The following is an 18072-nucleotide window of genomic DNA, read 5'->3' as shown; positions in this document are numbered from 1 at the left end:
TGTTGAGATGACATGAAACGAGAAAAATGTAACCGCTAAAGTTTCAGATGACATCAGTGTTAAGTTGAATGAGCGCATTAGTGCAGTTTTTACAGGATGTCTGTAAAACTGTAGTTAAATAACCGCAGCTATGTGTAACAGCTTTCAGAAGTATAGAAGGACAAGCAAACACATTAATCCAGTTATTTATTGTGAGTTTGACTTTATTTACTAGCATATCTTAACATTACATGCTACAGAAAATAAAGACATCAATTGTCCAAAAACAATAGTGTTATACTAAAAAGACACAATCTGATATAATAGCAATTTCTACTGGCATTTTGCCACCCCTTCATTTTTATCAAAGGAAATGACTTCATGCAAAGCTACTTAAAATATTTCTTGATGGTGGCACTGACCCAAATGACAACATGTCAGTTTATGTAGCTTACCACCTGCTGTATCATGGTAGCTGTTCTCATTTTAAGTCATATGGATTGCAAAGGGTTGCAAATGCCGGTAGTGCATACAAATGTTACTCCCCTGTCCTGGACAATGTGTTGTAGTTATCTTGGATCCATAAAAACATGACAGTACAGGCAAATTTGTATTGTATTGGCATTGCATAAGTACTGACAAAAGTTTAAATTTGATCTCCATTGATGTCACGTCAGCTGTACCACTTACAGAATATGATGTAACGTTAGTGCCATCTAAAGGTGGCATTGTATTTACCATGTCTTCCCTTTCTGAAAGAGTAAAGTGTATCAAACAGTGTATCATGTGACTTCATGCAGTGGTGTAAGCTCCACCCCTCGCACAGTGTAACATACATCAACCAGCCTGCAAAGGATAAGTGACAATGATTGTCAGGCGAATTTATTAAATCCTAACAGGGAAACCATTTAAAAGCCATCATAACTAACATTTGCTGGTCTAACTACGTGATGTCTGTAGAAGTTGCGTGGTGGCTTGAGTACCAAAGCGGTAAGCCTTTAAATAAAAAATATTTAAATGAATACACACAAAAAAACAATGGCAAGTAGTCAGGTGTAACAAAACAAAATGTGCAACATGGTGAACAGCACCTTCAGGATTGAGACTAGAAGGTGTCAATCCAAGGCAGTTTATCGATTTCCTCCATCTATTTATCAATGCCTCCTAACATGCAGGGGTACAAAGTGTCATGATCACTTCTGCAGAGAAATTAGCTATAAAGGAAACTAGAGAGATGAAAACAATTGCGTCTGATAATCACATAATACATCAGCACAAGTTCTTTTCCCTTACAGGTGCTGCTAGTTGGGTGAAGGTGCTGGCTGAATGATGTTCAGGTGAGACATGGTGGCTACTGGAGGAAGCTAACTGTAATCTGCTTTTATCTCCACATTGCAAGCTGCGCTCGTGTGTTCCTTTACAAACGAGCGGTTGTTGGTCTGTCGCACAACATTTTCACACCCTCAAAGGATTTGTTTCAACTTTCCACTGAGATGTGAACCTTGTTAAAATGTCCCCACAGTATTTCAACCTCACTTCCTTTGTCTCGCATTCCTTGGCATGCGCAGATGAAAGGGCCTGACATTCTGCTGTATTCATTAAAGATGGTAGATCCAAACTAAAGAGAACACCATTCAACTCCTGTGTGAGAATATTTTTCAGCCCAGTTTTCAAACTATACTAAGACAAATTATAGAAAATTAGATAAGAACATTCTACCACACATTTTTTGGTAAATTTTACCGTGAATCCCAACATCTTAACGTCATGGAAACACCAGTGTCCAGTAAAAGACAAATGAACTTAAACAATGTTTCCCCATGCTAGAATAAATATTTTCTTCATCTACTGCAAAATAACCCTGAAAATCACCATCAGCATGTGCAGACTTTGTGGAACAATGTGGCAACAGTGGCAACCATGTGCAAAAAAAAAAAAAAAATGTCAATTATAGTACATGATTGGCTTTTTATTATTATTCCCAGCCTGCATGAACGCAGAACGTTGACCCTGGGACAATTGAACTAGAACAATGGTTGAAGACACAGATAACACCTAGATCCAACACAGAAAGAGGAAGTGAGTGGCAAAACTCTTAAGATCAAAGATTCTTCTGAGGAGTAAATGCATTGTCATCATGGATACAGCAACTACTCAAAATGAAATATCTAGGGGCATTGGCAGATCAACAGAATATGAGAAGAGTTCTTCTTAGATTACCCGGCATTTTCCGTCACAGAGTACGTGACCTGGTTTTGAGTGGTCACACGAGGGGGGTGAAGGAGTGGAAGAAGAGTGACGAAGAAGACATGGGGCCAGGGGAGCTGAAGGGCAGACATGGAGGATGTATCCATTCTAAGGCTCTGACAAGGGTCACTTTTGTTTTAAGTGATTATCTGAAACTGTACAAGTAAAATGGAACAGATGTGGGCGGTTGGCAAAGGAGCGGAACAGGGAAAGAAGTCGGGGGGTTGGGGAAGGTCTAATGAGTGTCCAGGTGGTGCAAGGATGTCCAATCTCAGCTGAGTTCATCCTCAGGCATATGCTGGTCCAGCAGTTTGACGTGTGTGAAAGGAAAGTGGCCACGTTTTCCTTTACATTCCCCCTCCCACTGGCCGTTCACATTTATTTTGGTCACCTTCACTGTATCGCCCACCTAAAAGGGGGCAGGGAGCAAGAAAAGGAAGTGAAAGAGAGCAGAGACAGAACATGTATGGCAGCAACAAGCAGGAAAGTCTTCTACCTTTATACCTGTCATGGTTTGGAATTCATTTTTTAGTTATTACTTATCACTTATCACAGGCAGAGATGGGTGTGTTCCAAACTCATACCGCAAACACTACAACAAATACAATAGAATATTTAGAACCATTGTGTATGCACAAAACAGAGATGTTGCACATCACACCCCCACCACCCTGCTACCAAGAAGCCAGAGCATGTCAGCTCAGCGTCATCCAGAAGACAAGTGTGTGGCAGAGGAACAGGAGAATCAGATTGCACAGTTTCACAGGAGAGCAAACTCAAACGGAGACCACAGTGGCCACCACCCAGACCTGCTGGACCCCCTGTGCACCAGGGCCATGGAGGCCGAGTCTGTCCTCCCATCAACAAGTTTCATTCAGAACTTAATCTCTCCGATGTCTGATGTCTAAACCTAATCCGAGGACATTTTGATGCTAGACTTTAGACTTTATTTCCTCAGGTTTATGTTCCAGAGCTAGTTAATACTTATATGATAGCATGGTCATTTCTGATCATGGACACATTTCATTCCATCTCTTATTAACCCATCTAAATGGAAGTCAGAATGGTTAGAATTGGTCAAAATTTTTGAATTACAAATACTTTTATTCAGTGCATCAGCAAGCCCCCGTTAGCCTTCAAGGCTTTCATTAGAGGCCAAGTCATTAGCTATACAAGCTCAAAAGCATCTAGAGAGACATTCAGAAAGAAATCAGTGGGCCCAGACAAGCTCCCAATAGAGATTAAGGTGTTTAAGGAGAAGCTAATTCCACCATTGCTTTACATATATGTCGCATTGTATGATTTGTTCGTGGCGTCCTTGTTAATGCGTAGATGTGCGAGCTCCCATAAAAGAGGGCGTATTTGATAAAACGAGCATATAGGAACAGGGTAGAGCAAGTAAGAAGCGTACATAAATGTCTGCCTTCTGCTGAGAATCTGTAGCTTTGGTAAAGAATATCTTCAAGAAATTTAAGCATGATTTGCTTCCATCCAAATATCTTCACACTGCTTTATATGGGGAAACGCCTGAAAGATATGTCAAGGACCCAGGAACCGTGAGTGTAATTTCCAAGTGAGATGATTGGTCAAGAGGCGGTGCTTAATAAATCACTGCTCTGGACTAGGATTGCTGTGGAGCATAACTTCCCATGGGGACAGAATGAGATCAGAAGTGAATCAGCTTCATGATACGGAAAGTCTGACTTGAGCTTCAACAGAGCCGACTGAGCCTTAAGTATAGGCACCTCAACTTTAACCCGTTTAACTAACATTTACATGGCTGAGTATGATAGGATAATGCATACAAACAATGGTTGTTTTTTTTTTTGGGGGATTTTTAAAAGCCGGAAACAGTTTCCTGTATATACCTACCTAGCAATCTGCCTTGTCAAGAAGCTGAACACAGTTGTACGTTCTTCATCCCTAGTCTGAACGTAGCATTATTCTTACAGTTTCAAAACAGCAGCTCCTACATTAGAATGGTTCACTAATTGAAACATTTCTTAAGTTCGATTAATGGTAAAAACATGAATCTCAACATTCCTACAGCGAACACACACATTGATAGTTACCTCTAAGGCCAAGGCAGTCTTGTCATAGGCGTTGGGCACCCTCTTTTGTATGGCCCTGGCATAGACGGGTCCATTCTGAAGATTTGGGAGGGGGGTTGGCTGAGCGTACTGGCTGGGGTCTCCCAACAGAGGAGTGCTGGACTGGGTTGCAGAGCCGTCAGAATTTCCTACCACCCCCATCTTTCCCGGTGGTCCAGCAGGTGCACCACCTGGCCCTGCCGCAGATATCGGAGATGCCGGTCGATACTTCTCCACATACGGTACTGGAATCATTCCTGCCCTTCCTTCACAGTTCTGGGCATTCCACCACTGCTCCTCTGGTTTCTCAATCACACGGAGAATATCACCCTTCCTAAATGGGAGGTCCTCCTCATCGTTGCCGAGAAAATCAAAAAGTGCTCGGACAAACTCATCTTCAAGACTAGTTGGCAGGCCTGGACCAATGCAGATAAAGGAGGTGTGTTTAGACTTGTTGATAGGTTCTATCAAGGTGGTGGTGTCCAAGTAGTGGATTTTATAGAATTCCAACAACGCAGGCAGGGCATCAAATTCCTGGTCACCAATGCGGAACCTTGGTTGGACCAAACCTGGTATAATGATGTTCAAAGAGGAAGGGGAGAAGTAGGTCAGCAATCAAATCAATGCAATTAGCCACCCCATACGCAATCTGAATGAAATAAACACATTCTGGACATAGGTCAATGTCATGGCTGAATTGAGTGAAAGTTGCAATGTTCAGTGAAATAAAAACACTGGCTCGTCGAATCTTCTGGCACATCTGTGAATTGGTCCACCAAGTGATGGTAGTCTGCCATTTGTGCTTCTCTAAAATATCTCAATCAATGACCGTTAATGTTATTAACACTATTACATTATACACATCTCATTCAATTGCCTTGGTCATTTTATTAAATTTAAACAAAGATAAAAAATCGTTTGTGTCATAAGCAAGAGAGTGTGATTTGTTGGGTTAGCTCAGTTGGTATATTGGTGCGGTTTCTTTAGCTATAGTCAGGCAAAAACGCGGTGTTCTTACCTGGAGCTGGTTGTCTGTTGTTGTTAATGCTGTTTATTATGTAATGGGAGACCTTGGAGTTCTCTGACACTGAAAGCACGTAGTCTCCGGGGCTGGTGATAGAGTCCCGGACCAGAAACACGCCATGTCTCTGGCCCTGTAACAGAGACACGGCCTCCTGTCTGCTCAACCGACCCCAGTACCAAATGTCACGGTCCTCCGCGTCAAAATTTCCGGCCATGATAAACAATCCAAAGCCGAGGCTTCACCGGGTCGTCCTCTCCCTCCCGTTATCAGAAATCAAAGCTTTCAACTCATACAAAACTTTAGCGCGTAGAGCACGTTTAGTAAACAGACGACGACGCAGCTGCTTGTGTGAGCATCAATCCAGTGATTCGGGCACGCTGCCACCAAACAAATTGGGCTTGTGTGTTTGTTATGCCCAGGTGTTGGCCGTATTAACTATGTAACTCGTTTCGTTGTCAGAATATCAGCCACAAACCAGCGACCGTTGACAACTAACTTCGAATATTGAAATGGCGGATACGGGAAAACAAAAAAGAAGCCGCTCACCGGATGTGACGCAGTCGACGTCGAACATACCGGGGTAGCGCTGTCAAGCTACAACAATTACATCAAACATCCTGTTGGACCTCCGTATCAGAATAAAACCAATCTGGCAATATTTTCCATGGCAGCACGATAGTGACATTTGATAGTGTATTTTAATTTGACGTTTTCCGCCCTTAACAATCTAGAATTTACTATATTGTACGTGCATTTTTGCGACAACTCGCAACTCGCAGCTCTTCCCTTTCAAGCAGCAAAGAGCAGTCCTGACCATCACGTTTTCCTCTGATGAACAGGAATATTTAAAACATCAAATAAAATATATTTAGATTTAATGTATTTTAAATGTGCTTTTTTAAATGTGGCTATTGGATGTTTGCTGGAGACTACATATAAATTGAGAAGACAGATGTGTATCACTGCAGTCAGCAAGCTAGTAATTCAATGATATTCTGACCAAACACTAGTGAAATTTGGGCCTTTAAAGCACTTTGAGGCATTGTATGTGATATTTTGCTATATAAATAATAAATCTTTATACATTGGATTTGATTTGAATGAATATTTCTGAATGATAAAAATACAAATCTTTTAGTTGGACCCCAGGAGTGACAGGTTGCTCAAAGTCGCCCTCAAAGACAGGCAATGCAAATGTTGGTGTTATGTTTGTATACGTTTTGTGATGTCACTTTGGTCTGGCCTGTTGCAAGTCCCTCCCTCTAAGGAAACATGTATTGTCTCCCCCTACCTTTCCCTCTGATTGTATGAGTGGGTGGTTATGAGTTCCAGGTGTGGTGGTTAATTCGTGATGGGTGATGGGCTCTGCTGTGCTCAGCCGGAGGATGAGATGGCTGCTTCTATCAGCTCCTGCAGATTCTCCTCTTCCCATTCCTCCAACAGTAGCCCAAGTGTTCAAATTGTTTGTGATTGAGAAATCGAGGGTGAGGACCCTTTCCACAACAGTAGCCTGAATTTGCAGTGGCTTGTGGGTCCTTGGTTAAAGTCCTCTCCTTAAGTCCACAATCACCTCTTTAGTTTTGCATATGTTTAGGTGGAGGTTGTTGTCCTGACACCAGAGTCAGATCAGCCATCCCCCTAGGCCTATTTTGTAGCCATCGGTTATCAGGCCAACAGCAACTGTGTCTTCTGCAAACTTAAGATGGAGTCTAGCTGAACCTGGCCACGCAGTCATAACTCTTGTGTGTGCAAGGAGTACAATAGAGGGCTGAGGATGCGGCCTTAGGGGGAAACCTGTCCTCAGGGTGAGGGGGGTTGGAGGTGTGCTTACCCAGCCATACAGGATTCAGGTACACAAAGGGACCCTGTTCCCTCAACATTTACATGTTGTGGCAAGCAATGTACTTGGACTAGACTAAGAACAGGGAAGCATTCACAGAAAATTGAGGTCCTGTCATTGCATCTAATGCCTCTATACAACCAAGAATCAGCATTCCGCTTGAATCCCCACAAAAATCTGCGTGGAACTTGGGTGTCACAATTGATGACAAACTAACTGTCAGTCTCTCTGTGGTGTCGATTATAACATGCAGTGCAACATGAGGGGAAACAGACCCCACCTGTCTGTCTATGCAGTATATCATAATCCACATACAGAGCTGTCGGTGAATGACGTTAGTGTGTGCAGTACCCGGATGACGTTGGTCGCCATCTTTACTCCAGCCTAAAGAGTGCTGCCGGTGGGGCGGAACAGTATTCTGATTAGTTGGTTTCCTTCTAAAGACCTGATTTCCATTTAGAACCGTTGCTTTAAATAGTTTTAGACCGTATCGCATCTAGACTGAAAATGGGAGAACGAGATGACCAAGTTTACCAGGCGAAACTCGCCGAACAGGCTGAGAGATATGACGGTGAGTAACACTTTGATAGTTGTGAGTGGAACATGTTCGCTGCTGCGTTCTTACAGCTAGCTGACGAAGCGATGCTCAAATGTGCAACCCCGTGCTAGCGTCGACTAACCAGAGAGTGGACGTAGCGAAGACATTGATTCCCGAGCTAAACAAGCAGCACCCTAACATATAGCTGACTGTAAAGCTCTGTCAGCAGAAACATCCAACATGAGACCACTTAATTGTAATATGGATATAAATGCGACTGATGGTGGCTAATGTTAGCGAAGAAGCTACATCAAAATGGCGGACCGCGAGCTGTCAGAGCTTTCACAGCACTGGCCCGCAACCAGGCAAGTATGCTAGTAGATCATGCGGGTACGTTGGTTCTCCCCATATTATCAACAGCACCAATGTTTCGTTATTTATTGACATATTTTGTTGTGCATCAGTCTGTCAACGTCTTGACGGTATGGGAGGAGAGCAGCTGTTAGTGGGGCGTGAACAGGCTGGACCGACCCGATCCGTGGACATATCTCATACCGTGACTTTGTGCTGTTTTTAGATGGATGCCTACACCCGTCGTTACCAGAGTTACAGATCGGTAGAGGGATGAACCAATGAGACATTATTGTCCATGTGTATGATTGTCGTGTTGGGATGTTGGTTTAAATGAAATAATTTCGTGGACTCCATCATTCTCCACAAAAAAAAGGCCAACCGTTGTAAATTTGAGTTTGTAATTTCTAAATCAGCTATAACATCACTAACAAGTATGACGCACACAACCGAGTTCCTCCCATTGACGCCTTTTAAATTGCACGTTTTATGATTAAGTCCATTATTCAACAATTTTACATTTCATTTGTAGCATATTTTGCATACAATTTAAACATGCACAATTAAAATACAGACCTTTTTGCTTAATTTCTTGGTCTCCAATATGAGCACAATTATTGCCAAAAGCAAAACTATCGATCTACAGTGGGGCCACATTTATGTAAATTAGTCCAACACCACAGTGGAACAGGCTTGGTGGTGTAATGGGGTAAAACATCAGGCATTGTCGTCTGCACTTGACTTATATGGTACAGCCCTGTCTTTCCTCCACGGCCTGCTGTATCAACTGTTGGGGCTTCATAAATTCAGCCACCTTTGCTATATGATGGTACATCTCAAATATATCCCAAATTAAAAGATTGCGTTTTGCATGGATGTGCTGTTTGACTGCTCTGTTTGTCTCATCTGCAGAGATGGTAGAGTCAATGAAGAAAGTGGCATGTGAGAACGTGGCACTCTCAGTGGAGGAGAGGAACCTACTATCAGTCGCATACAAGAATGTCATTGGCGCTCGGAGGGCATCCTGGAGAATAATCAGCAGTATCGAACAGAGGGGAGAGAACAAGGGCGCGGAGGAGAAGCTGAAGATGATCCGGGAATACAGGGAAATGGTAACTGTCACATTTCAGGGTGTATCTTAACATAATCAGTGTTTATCGATTTCCCCCTTTCATATTCCGTTATTTTTTGCTTATGTCATGCCCTTCAAATTGCTATGTTGGTAAGAAATCGAGAGACACTATTGGTGTTCCACTACATTATGTTACTATTATTCATTATGCATCTAGATCAGGGGTGGGGAACCTCCGGCCCGCAAGTGCACCAGCTTGCCTTTGTCTTTATGACCCCAATTTGCATTACCACACACTGCTGTCTCCCAATATGCAGGCCCATTTACGGGAAGAAAGTTCTGTGGGAAAAAGGTAATTGTTGGCAAGTCTCTCGACCATCAATATCCCAAAGGATGTTCTAGTGGCACTCTTGCTTGTTTCCTCTTCACTGTTAATTTAACGCTTGTTGGAGTAAAACATCTTTGGGGAGGAAAGGAGTAGGTGATGGACTGGGGGGAGGAATCAAAGGTAACTACTCTTTCCCTGCTCTAGTTCCCAATCTTCATCAAATGATTCTCTGAAAAGTAAAGAAGAACATAAGAATACTTCCCTGAATTTTGTGGTACAAATGATTTACATGGTAATAAAAATACATTTTACGCTCATATATATATCTGATAAGAAAATATTTTTGTAGTGTTATAAAAAGTAGCACTCTACAACCTTAACAGTGAAACTATTTAGTACTATACATGTTTCTATAATGTTTCTCGTGTAATAATTATATTTAGCAGCTAAAACAATGTTTCTCAGGTGGAAAAAGATTTAGTAATAAAATATACCATTTCAAATGCTTATTCCCTAAAGCTTCGTGTTACATTCAGTAAGAACAGTATATTGATCTTGTAAAACTGACTGGCTCTGAATTTCTTCAATCAAATCCTCTCCCGTGGAACATGTGGTTTTTAGGATACCATTGTCTATTTCTAGGTGTGGCGGGTCGGTATCCAACAGAATAAACATTTCTGTGCTCCAGCAATGACTTCTACCACACGCATTAGACGCAGTTAAGAAATTATACTGGGAACGCTGTACCACCAATCAAATCGTCTGTTTCTCAGCCATCCAATGGTTGCACTTGTTGTTCGCTCAGATGGACATGACGCGTGATGTTTACAAGGGAGTGACAGAGGCATGACGTGGTGAGTGACACATCCTGTGACACTTTTCTCATCATACAGGTGATGTACAAAGTCATGGTTGGGCTCCTCTGTTTGGGAATAATCTCAAAATGAAGGGTCTTTGCTTTGCTTTGAGTATTGTTTGTCACAGTCAAGGACCAGGTTCTAAGGTTAAATCTCGTTGCGTGAAATGTATTCATTCAGTGCTTTATCTTGAGCATGAAAAGTATTGGATGGTTATCTCTGGGAAGGTTGAAGAATATTAGATGTGTTGGCATGTTGGATGAGGTCATCCACACAGTGCCAGGAAGACAGACAAAGAAAAGCTACTCCCAATATGGAGCAGTGTTGTATGTATGATTTCAATGATGGGGAAAACATCAGCGTAAATACTGTAACAAACAGAACATAGAAATGACAAATTGATTACTCTCAGATGCTGCCACAAATGAAGTAGATAAAAGGGTACAAAACTACAATACAGTACTCTGCATTAAATGCAAAAAAGTAAAGTGCATGTAGTGGTCAGCTCTCTTGAACCACAGATACGGCACCCTGATTATCTTTGTTATTCAGAGCTAATATTAAGCACACTGCGTTACACAAAATAGTCACCAAACAAGCCATCAAAACAGAGGGCGAAAGGATCACGGCAGTGTGTTTGTTAATCTCTGGTTTCCCTGTCAACTCCCAAACAATGAGCTGGCATCCTCAGATTTATGGGGGGTTGAAAACACGTTCCTTGTTGCTCTTTTGATACACGCCATCTACTGGTTGGATGCTCACATTGCTCAAAGGGAACTTTCCTGTCTTGGGGTTTTGATTTGTGTGTATGTGTAACTGCCTTTACTTTATCACCTGTAGAAACTACATGTAAGTCTTGATGTACAGCAGGAGCTTGTTGAGGACTGTGTAGCTGTTTGTGTGGCGTCTGACTTTTGACTTGAAGCGAAGAGGCTATATCACTTCCAGTAATATCAGTTCAAGCCTAACTTAAACACGTCCCTGCCTGCCATACTATCTTCTCTCACTGTGCTTGTGGCCCTGACCCCTGGCCACACAAGCTTCAGGCAAAGATATGTCATGAGGGCTAGCATATCTTCGGTCTTCTGTTTTACTGGTACAGTAATAGGTTGTGATATACAGGCAACATGCTGCAAAACATGCAGGGATCAGCATTGCGACTGATCTCACCAGATTTGCATTCATCATATTTCCGTAATAAAATACAACTGTCACACACGTGTGGTATGTATTTACATTTTCACTGAATCATTTTTGTTTGTGTTTTGCCAGGTTGAGAACGAGCTGAAGGGAATCTGTCAAGACATCCTTGATGTACTGGACAACCACCTAATCCCCAATGACACATCTGGGGAGTCTAAAGTCTTCTATTACAAAATGTAAGACCTTTTGTTGTGCTGCTGCTGAGAAAGTTAAGTAAGTGAGTGATGAATAAATTGAACTACTCTCATCCTGAGAAATTAAGTTTTTGTAGTTTGTGCATCAGGAAATTAGATCATTTAAGTTATATTGTGAAAACATTTTTCAGTTTGAAGCTTGATATACGTTTTCCGATTCAGTAAACACTAGTTGTGAAACTGAGTTCAATTTTAATGACTGTGATTTTTGCCTTTTCAGGAAGGGTGATTACCTCAGGTACCAGGCAGAGTTTGCTACAGGCAATGACAGAAAGGAAGCAGCAGAGAACAGTCTGGTGGCCTACAAAGCTGCAAGTGACATCGCAAATACGGCACTGCCATTCACACACCCCATTCGTCTCGGCCTTGCCCTCAACTTCTCAGTCTTCTACTATGAGATCCTCAACTCCTCTGATCGCGCCTGCAGGTTACTATTTATGCAATACCTCTCTGCATTTACAATACATGTGCTGTATGTAACGTTTGTTTCCATGGGTCTTTACAAAATGATATCAAGAGCATTAGAAAGCACTAGCAATAACTGCTGTGATGGGAGAGCAGTGTGTAAACACAACCAAGCAAGGCCTACAAAAACCAGTATTTACTACTCTTAGTTAGTCACCAATTTGAGGCCTTAATTTCTATTTTGGAGACAAAGGGTTTAACAAAGGTTCAACGACGAAAGTTCATAGCTGGCAACTGTTACCACACTGCTGTGGGTCCTGGCACTGCCATGTTAGAGGAACCTTTTATTTTATTTTTTGAAACAGTTGGAGATGGTGAAGTGGTTAGAATAAATTTGGTGGAACTGGGTGTCATCAGCGTAGCAGTACAAATAAAGACCATGACGGCAAATGATGTGACCATGGATGCAGAGGAGTGGGGCCAAGCTCAGCCTTAGGGGTCCCCTTGGGGCAGGGTCTGTGGAGGATTTAGTTTTTGATGTGGATGAGGGAGAGGTGTAGGTCGGAGCGGTATGATTTGAACCAGCAGAGGGCAGTGTTGGTGATGTTGGGAATTGAACGGTTGATGGTGTTGAATGCAGCACTGAGGTGACTGATGGGCCTCACAGGGAGGCAGCTGGTGGTCTCTTCAGCAATAGTGGTTTACCCCAGAAAAAGTGACAGTTTTCTACAAATACTATCTGCTGTTGGACAAATTTACCTGTCAGTGGTTCAGGGATATTGATGTACTGAACCTCTCATCATTTCCTTATACTGTTTTGCTGGATGTGCTGTGTGTTGGGGTTCAACTGATGAGCTGTGAGGTCTAAAACCCCAGTCTTGAGAATCGTTTTATTATTGGTTTCTGGTGGCTGCTTGTTTCCGTTAGTAAAAAGCTCACTTTTTTCCCCATTTTAGCTTGTAGACATATTAAGTCCACAAAGACGCTGCAGCGAGGTTGAGAGACTCTTATGGTCCTCTTTATCTAGAACCAAATGTGAAATTTCTCCTAGAGATGGAATGACAGGTCTCCATCACTGGGTTGACACCACAAGGTGTGTCAAGGTAGGTGAGCTCACCATCTGACTTAAGCTGCTTGGACTTCCTGTGCAGGTTCCCCACTTCTCATTATTTCCAAGTGTCTTTGGTCAAAAAAAACCCTCTAACAGTTTAAACAAGGAGCTCTTGATTCCCACTAGTGCATCATAGCATTCATTGAGACTCTTCCATACAGCTCTGACGATCGATGCACAATCTGTACTCGTCTGGCATGTTCTGCCGACTTATTGCTGAGCCATTATACGATCAGGCTGAGCGCGTTAGATCCCAAATAGCCTTCACAAAAGATGTTCTCCAGGCTCTGTAGTTTTCAGGTTGATCATTAAAGTGTGTATACCTCACACCACCTCATGTCTCGCTATGAACCTGACATGATCCGACATATTTTTGTCCTCTTCTGACTGAGCCTGAGTGACTCCTGATTGACACAGCCCTCTCCTTTTCACAGGGGGGCTGTGTTGTGTGTAAATCATCTCCCATGATGCACTCTGTCACTCTGATTGTGCCAAGCAATTGCATCATTTCTAATTGGACATGTTTGATCTCTCTGGGTTCATATGATTTAATAGGCAGCGTTCAGCTTTTTGTCAACGCTGCACCCTCTCATCATTCTGCTGGTGAGAGGTGTCAGCAGGGCACATACTGTGCAGGATGAAAATAATGAGGTTGACCTATAAAACTGCTCTGAGCTGCAGGCATAGTAGGAATATGTGTGTATTTAGTGTGTCCTCTGTATTCTTTGGTGTATTCCCTCAAATCACTACTCGGTGAGTTTAATTTTCTGTGTCTATCACCACTGCTCTGCCCGTTGCCGCTTTCTCTGCTCGAGGTTTCCAATTATCAGATGATGTGAGTTTTACATTTTCATGAAGTGCTCAAACTTTGTAATTTAAAGTTTCTTCAAATGTTCAGTAACTGCTGCCTCTGCTGTGACTCTGGGCCTCTGCTGGTGTGAGAGCAGAAGCCTTGACAGTCGTATTTTGTGTCCTTCTAGTTGAGTGTGTTGCGTGGGACTTGGGTCCAAAGAGATCCACATTTAGAAACGGTGACGTATTCATAGTGTGTAAGGCTGTTTGCTGACTTGTAGAGCTCAGGCTGCTTCTTTGAGTTGAATCCCATCTTGGTGTTCCTATTCTTTTCTAAGACCTTCTTGTAGTTGTGGGTTTACTCTCCTATTCTTATAAAGAGCCTCGCTATAGCCCACGTTTGTCTGTGACACTGAAATACAATACATTTCTTCCATTCCATTCCAAGACATTACAAATAAATAGTCAAAGCCAATAAGCAACTTAACAGACTGTGTTTTCACCATAAGACTCTTATCAGCTCAATTAACTTAAGTTTGCATGTAACTTAGAACTCTCAATATGGAGAAATACATCTTAAAGAAACCGTCCATTGCTTCTGACTCAAACACCTGCGTACTGTATCTCCTATTGATGACTCCATTAATTAATGCCTGCTTAAAGAGTGTAACATTGAAAACCACCAGTAGATGGCACCAAAGTACACTGAATTCCTGTTCGATCTGTGCAAGGTCAAGATAAACTTTATTATCCTGAAGGGGCAATTTGCTTTACAGCCAGCAGAGAATTAAAACAAACGGTAATCAATTAACACACATGACATACAATATCAAAGTGCAGAGTGGACCACAAGTTACCAGATGCTGTTTAAAAGGCCAATGGTAGCAGGGACGAACCACTTCTTGCCTCTCATAGTTTTGCACCCTGGCAAAACATATCTGCGACCAGATGGCAGCAGCAGCAGCAGCCTGAATTCCTCGCACAGGGGGTGATTTTTGTCTGCAAGTACACAGTGAGCTTTCTTTGTGGCTCTGTACAGGAGTGAGACGTCATTCCGATCTCCAGATACTCCTGCAATGTTGCCACACCTCGTCACAATCTGTCCCAGTTCAAAGTTAGAGAGACCCAAACCAGCAGATAGAAAAGAAGGTTAAAGTAAAAATGTGTTGAACCCGAGGGTGGGACAGAGAGAAAGAGACTTTAACCCTCTCTGGCCTGTGGAGTACTCAGTGGTTTAGTGGAAGACACAGTCACTACATACACGTCACCACTTTTAAGTTAGTCACAATAAAGCATCTGTTTCTTTTGTTCAGGTTGGCGAAAGCTGCGTTCGATGAGGCCATTGCTGAACTGGACACACTAAATGAAGAGAGCTACAAGGACTCCACACTTATCATGCAGTTGTTACGCGACAACCTGACACTATGGACTTCAGATATGCAGGGTGATGGTAAGTGCACATTTCTAATATTTGTGTTGCATTGCGAGTTGCACCTGGGCCCGTAAGCTGCGACAACGGCCGGGCAAATACACACATTTAAAGGCAAATTGAGCTCGAAGCCCCTGAATGAGGCTTAATCTGTATCACTATTCAGACTATTTCCACCCTAACCATGTATGAGTGAATTGTCTTCATGAACCCGTTTTGTTTCTCTCACTGTGATGTCATGAGAATAGTTTTTGATGCACTCTGGATTGTGAGCAGGAGCATTGTGAGTGAAAACATTCTTTCTCGCCTCCAGGTGAAGAACAGAACAAAGAGGCACTGCTAGATGTTGAGGATGTGGCCCAGTGAGACCTTCTGACGCTCCTCAATCCGCCACATTTGCCTTCCTCACCCCCACACCACAACACAACACGCACACACCCACACCCACACACATACACAAACTACATTTCTCTTCCTGTGAATTATCTTCTTGCTCTATTATATCTTTTCCCTTTCTTTCACTCCTCAGCTCCGAGACCCATCAGTCCCCCTCAGTTAGTAAAGTCAATGTTCCCTTTGTTTTCATCCCCCCCCTTAATTTGTTCTACAGAAATACCACTTTAATGCAATGTGAGAAAGACAAAGATACATAGTCTCTGTTTTTGTTGTCAGACTGTAATAGGTGTTACAAATGATTTCATTGTTGTATTTTTGGTTTGCGCTCTCCTCAATATTTTATCAGTTGATGGATGTATTGAGGGTTTTTTTTTCATAATGAGAATAAATCATAATGTAATTGTAAAAATTGAATTTTATTACTACTTATGTTGACTTTGTCATGGGAGCTATTTTATCTGTTTCGTAAACGTCATGTGAATGACTTTGCTTCTTCTTACGGGGATTTTTAAAGTGCCCTTTTTTTTTTCTTGAATTCGTTTTCAGAAGACATCGACAAAAAACCTACACCCACATGGGACAGAAAAGTGCTATCCCATGGTGATACTGTTCTGTTTTGGTTGTTGTGCTTGGACTGTACTTTGTGCTGAAATACTGTAACTCTTCACACATGCTGAATTTCTTTATGTTGACTTAATGTTAGCTGGCGGTTTGAGTAATTGCGATTATTCTCACTTCTGTAAACGACAAGTCACAATTTGGCCCCCTTTTGTCAAAAGAGAGCCCTAAAAAAATGAAAATGTCAGTGTTTGCATGAGCTAACACATTTCTTTTTCTGTTGCTTCAAACCTCCTTTTTACTGAACCAGGTTTTTCTTTCTTTGATTGTTTCCACCATTTTTTGTTTTGTTTTGCTTCATTGTAACTTGGAGCTGATTTGTACTACTGGATATCTGACTGGAGCCACAGATAGAGAATCTGTATTCTTACTGAAACACAGCATGAAAATAAACATTAAACTAAATTAAACATTACAATGCACATGTTTGGCTTTTATTACTTTTTAAACTTGTTGTTCATACAATAACATGTTTATGTTCACTTTCAAAGTAAATTAGCTAATTTTACAATAGCATTGGGTAGAGCCAAGTCTAGCTCAAGGTTGTTGAGTGTGTTCACGTGTGTGTGAGAGAGACTGAGAGAGTGAGAGATTTCCTGTTGATACCAGGCTGTCAGGAATACCTCGAGCTAGGGTCAGAGTAGAAAGGATGTATGTCACCGTCCCTTCCCCTCTTAATAACAGCCTCACATTCTCCTGAAGCTCCTCCCTGGCTTTTTCTATTTATCATTATGTCTGTATGAAGGCTCTAATAGGTAGATAGAAATATATACACTATGAGGGGACACAGATAAGTTCTATCACAAGTTGCAACTGTTTCTTTTCTACTCTACAGATGTACAGACTATTGACTGAAAACTTGGAACACCAAATAGTTTCTTTATCGCACGCTGGCCAGGATGGGGGTGTGTGAATGTGGGCTTGTGTGGCTGCTGGGGTGAGGGATGGGGTGGTTCAGGTCTTCAGGTGGGATGTCTCCCCTTTTTGATGTCATCTGAAACTCTGCAGTTATATTATTATGTCATTTCAGCATGTCCTTTGCTGGCTGTGTTAGTTGCTGTCGCTCTGTTTGTCATCACCTTATCATAATTCACATGAATATGTTTACAGCCTGGTTCTCATTATGATTTTATTTCTCTTCTTTCTCTGTCTTACAAGTCACTGTTGCTTCTGTTGCTTTGTCTCCTTATGCATTTAGTCCACGTGTGTATCACATTTTCTAGGTGTCATTAATATTTCTTTCCCTTTTCTCTTTTTCCTTTCTCCCCCTCTCTGCTGAGGATCAGGTGGGAGGGGGAAAATGTGAACGTTTGCCGTCACAAAGATAGAAATGCACAGCTGAAATGTCATATTTAGTGCGCATGCGTCTGTCCGCATTTAGCGCTTCATGTGAACAGGAAACGCACAAGACAGCAAGTCCCCCATTAGGTTTTGGAAACGTGGCGTGTATGAAGCTCTCTTGCCTGTGTATCCTGAGGGAACAGTTGTTTTTTAGATGCATGCACACTCCGCCACACAAACAACACCTATACAAGTAATGGGCGTGTACTGAGAATGTCTTGAGACAGGATGTTGGTTCCTAGAGGAAGCCCTGTTTG

At 42.1% G+C, this 18072-nt stretch overlaps 2 protein-coding genes across 2 annotated transcripts; one reads left to right on the top strand and one right to left on the bottom strand.

Moving 5' to 3' along the window:
- Positions 1–177: 177 nt before the first annotated feature.
- On the bottom strand, positions 178–5891 carry crk (v-crk avian sarcoma virus CT10 oncogene homolog). The gene is made up of 3 exons (XM_076167904.1): positions 5335–5891; positions 4299–4885; positions 178–2635 (listed from the first exon to the last, which is right to left on the bottom strand). Exons 1-3 carry the CDS (start codon positions 5552–5554, stop codon positions 2498–2500), a joined length of 945 nt encoding a protein of 314 aa, XP_076024019.1. The 5' UTR covers positions 5555–5891; the 3' UTR covers positions 178–2497.
- Positions 5892–7543: 1652 nt separating this feature from the next.
- LOC143014180 (14-3-3 protein epsilon-like) lies at positions 7544–16898 on the top strand. Its single transcript, XM_076168006.1, has 6 exons — positions 7544–7751; positions 8982–9181; positions 11599–11705; positions 11944–12150; positions 15345–15481; positions 15774–16898. Exons 1-6 carry the CDS (start codon positions 7688–7690, stop codon positions 15824–15826), a joined length of 768 nt encoding a protein of 255 aa, XP_076024121.1. The 5' UTR covers positions 7544–7687; the 3' UTR covers positions 15827–16898.
- The last annotated feature ends 1174 nt before the right edge of the window (positions 16899–18072 follow it).

This window comes from Genypterus blacodes, unplaced genomic scaffold, assembly GCF_046128005.1.
Source record: "Genypterus blacodes isolate CSIRO-AG114 ecotype Tasmania unplaced genomic scaffold, CSIRO-AGI_Gbla_v1 ptg000003l_1, whole genome shotgun sequence".
Classification (NCBI taxonomy): Eukaryota; Metazoa; Chordata; class Actinopteri; order Ophidiiformes; family Ophidiidae; genus Genypterus; species Genypterus blacodes.
The sequence above is the reverse complement of the archived record's forward strand: the minus strand, read 5'-3'. Positions and strand labels throughout refer to the sequence as shown.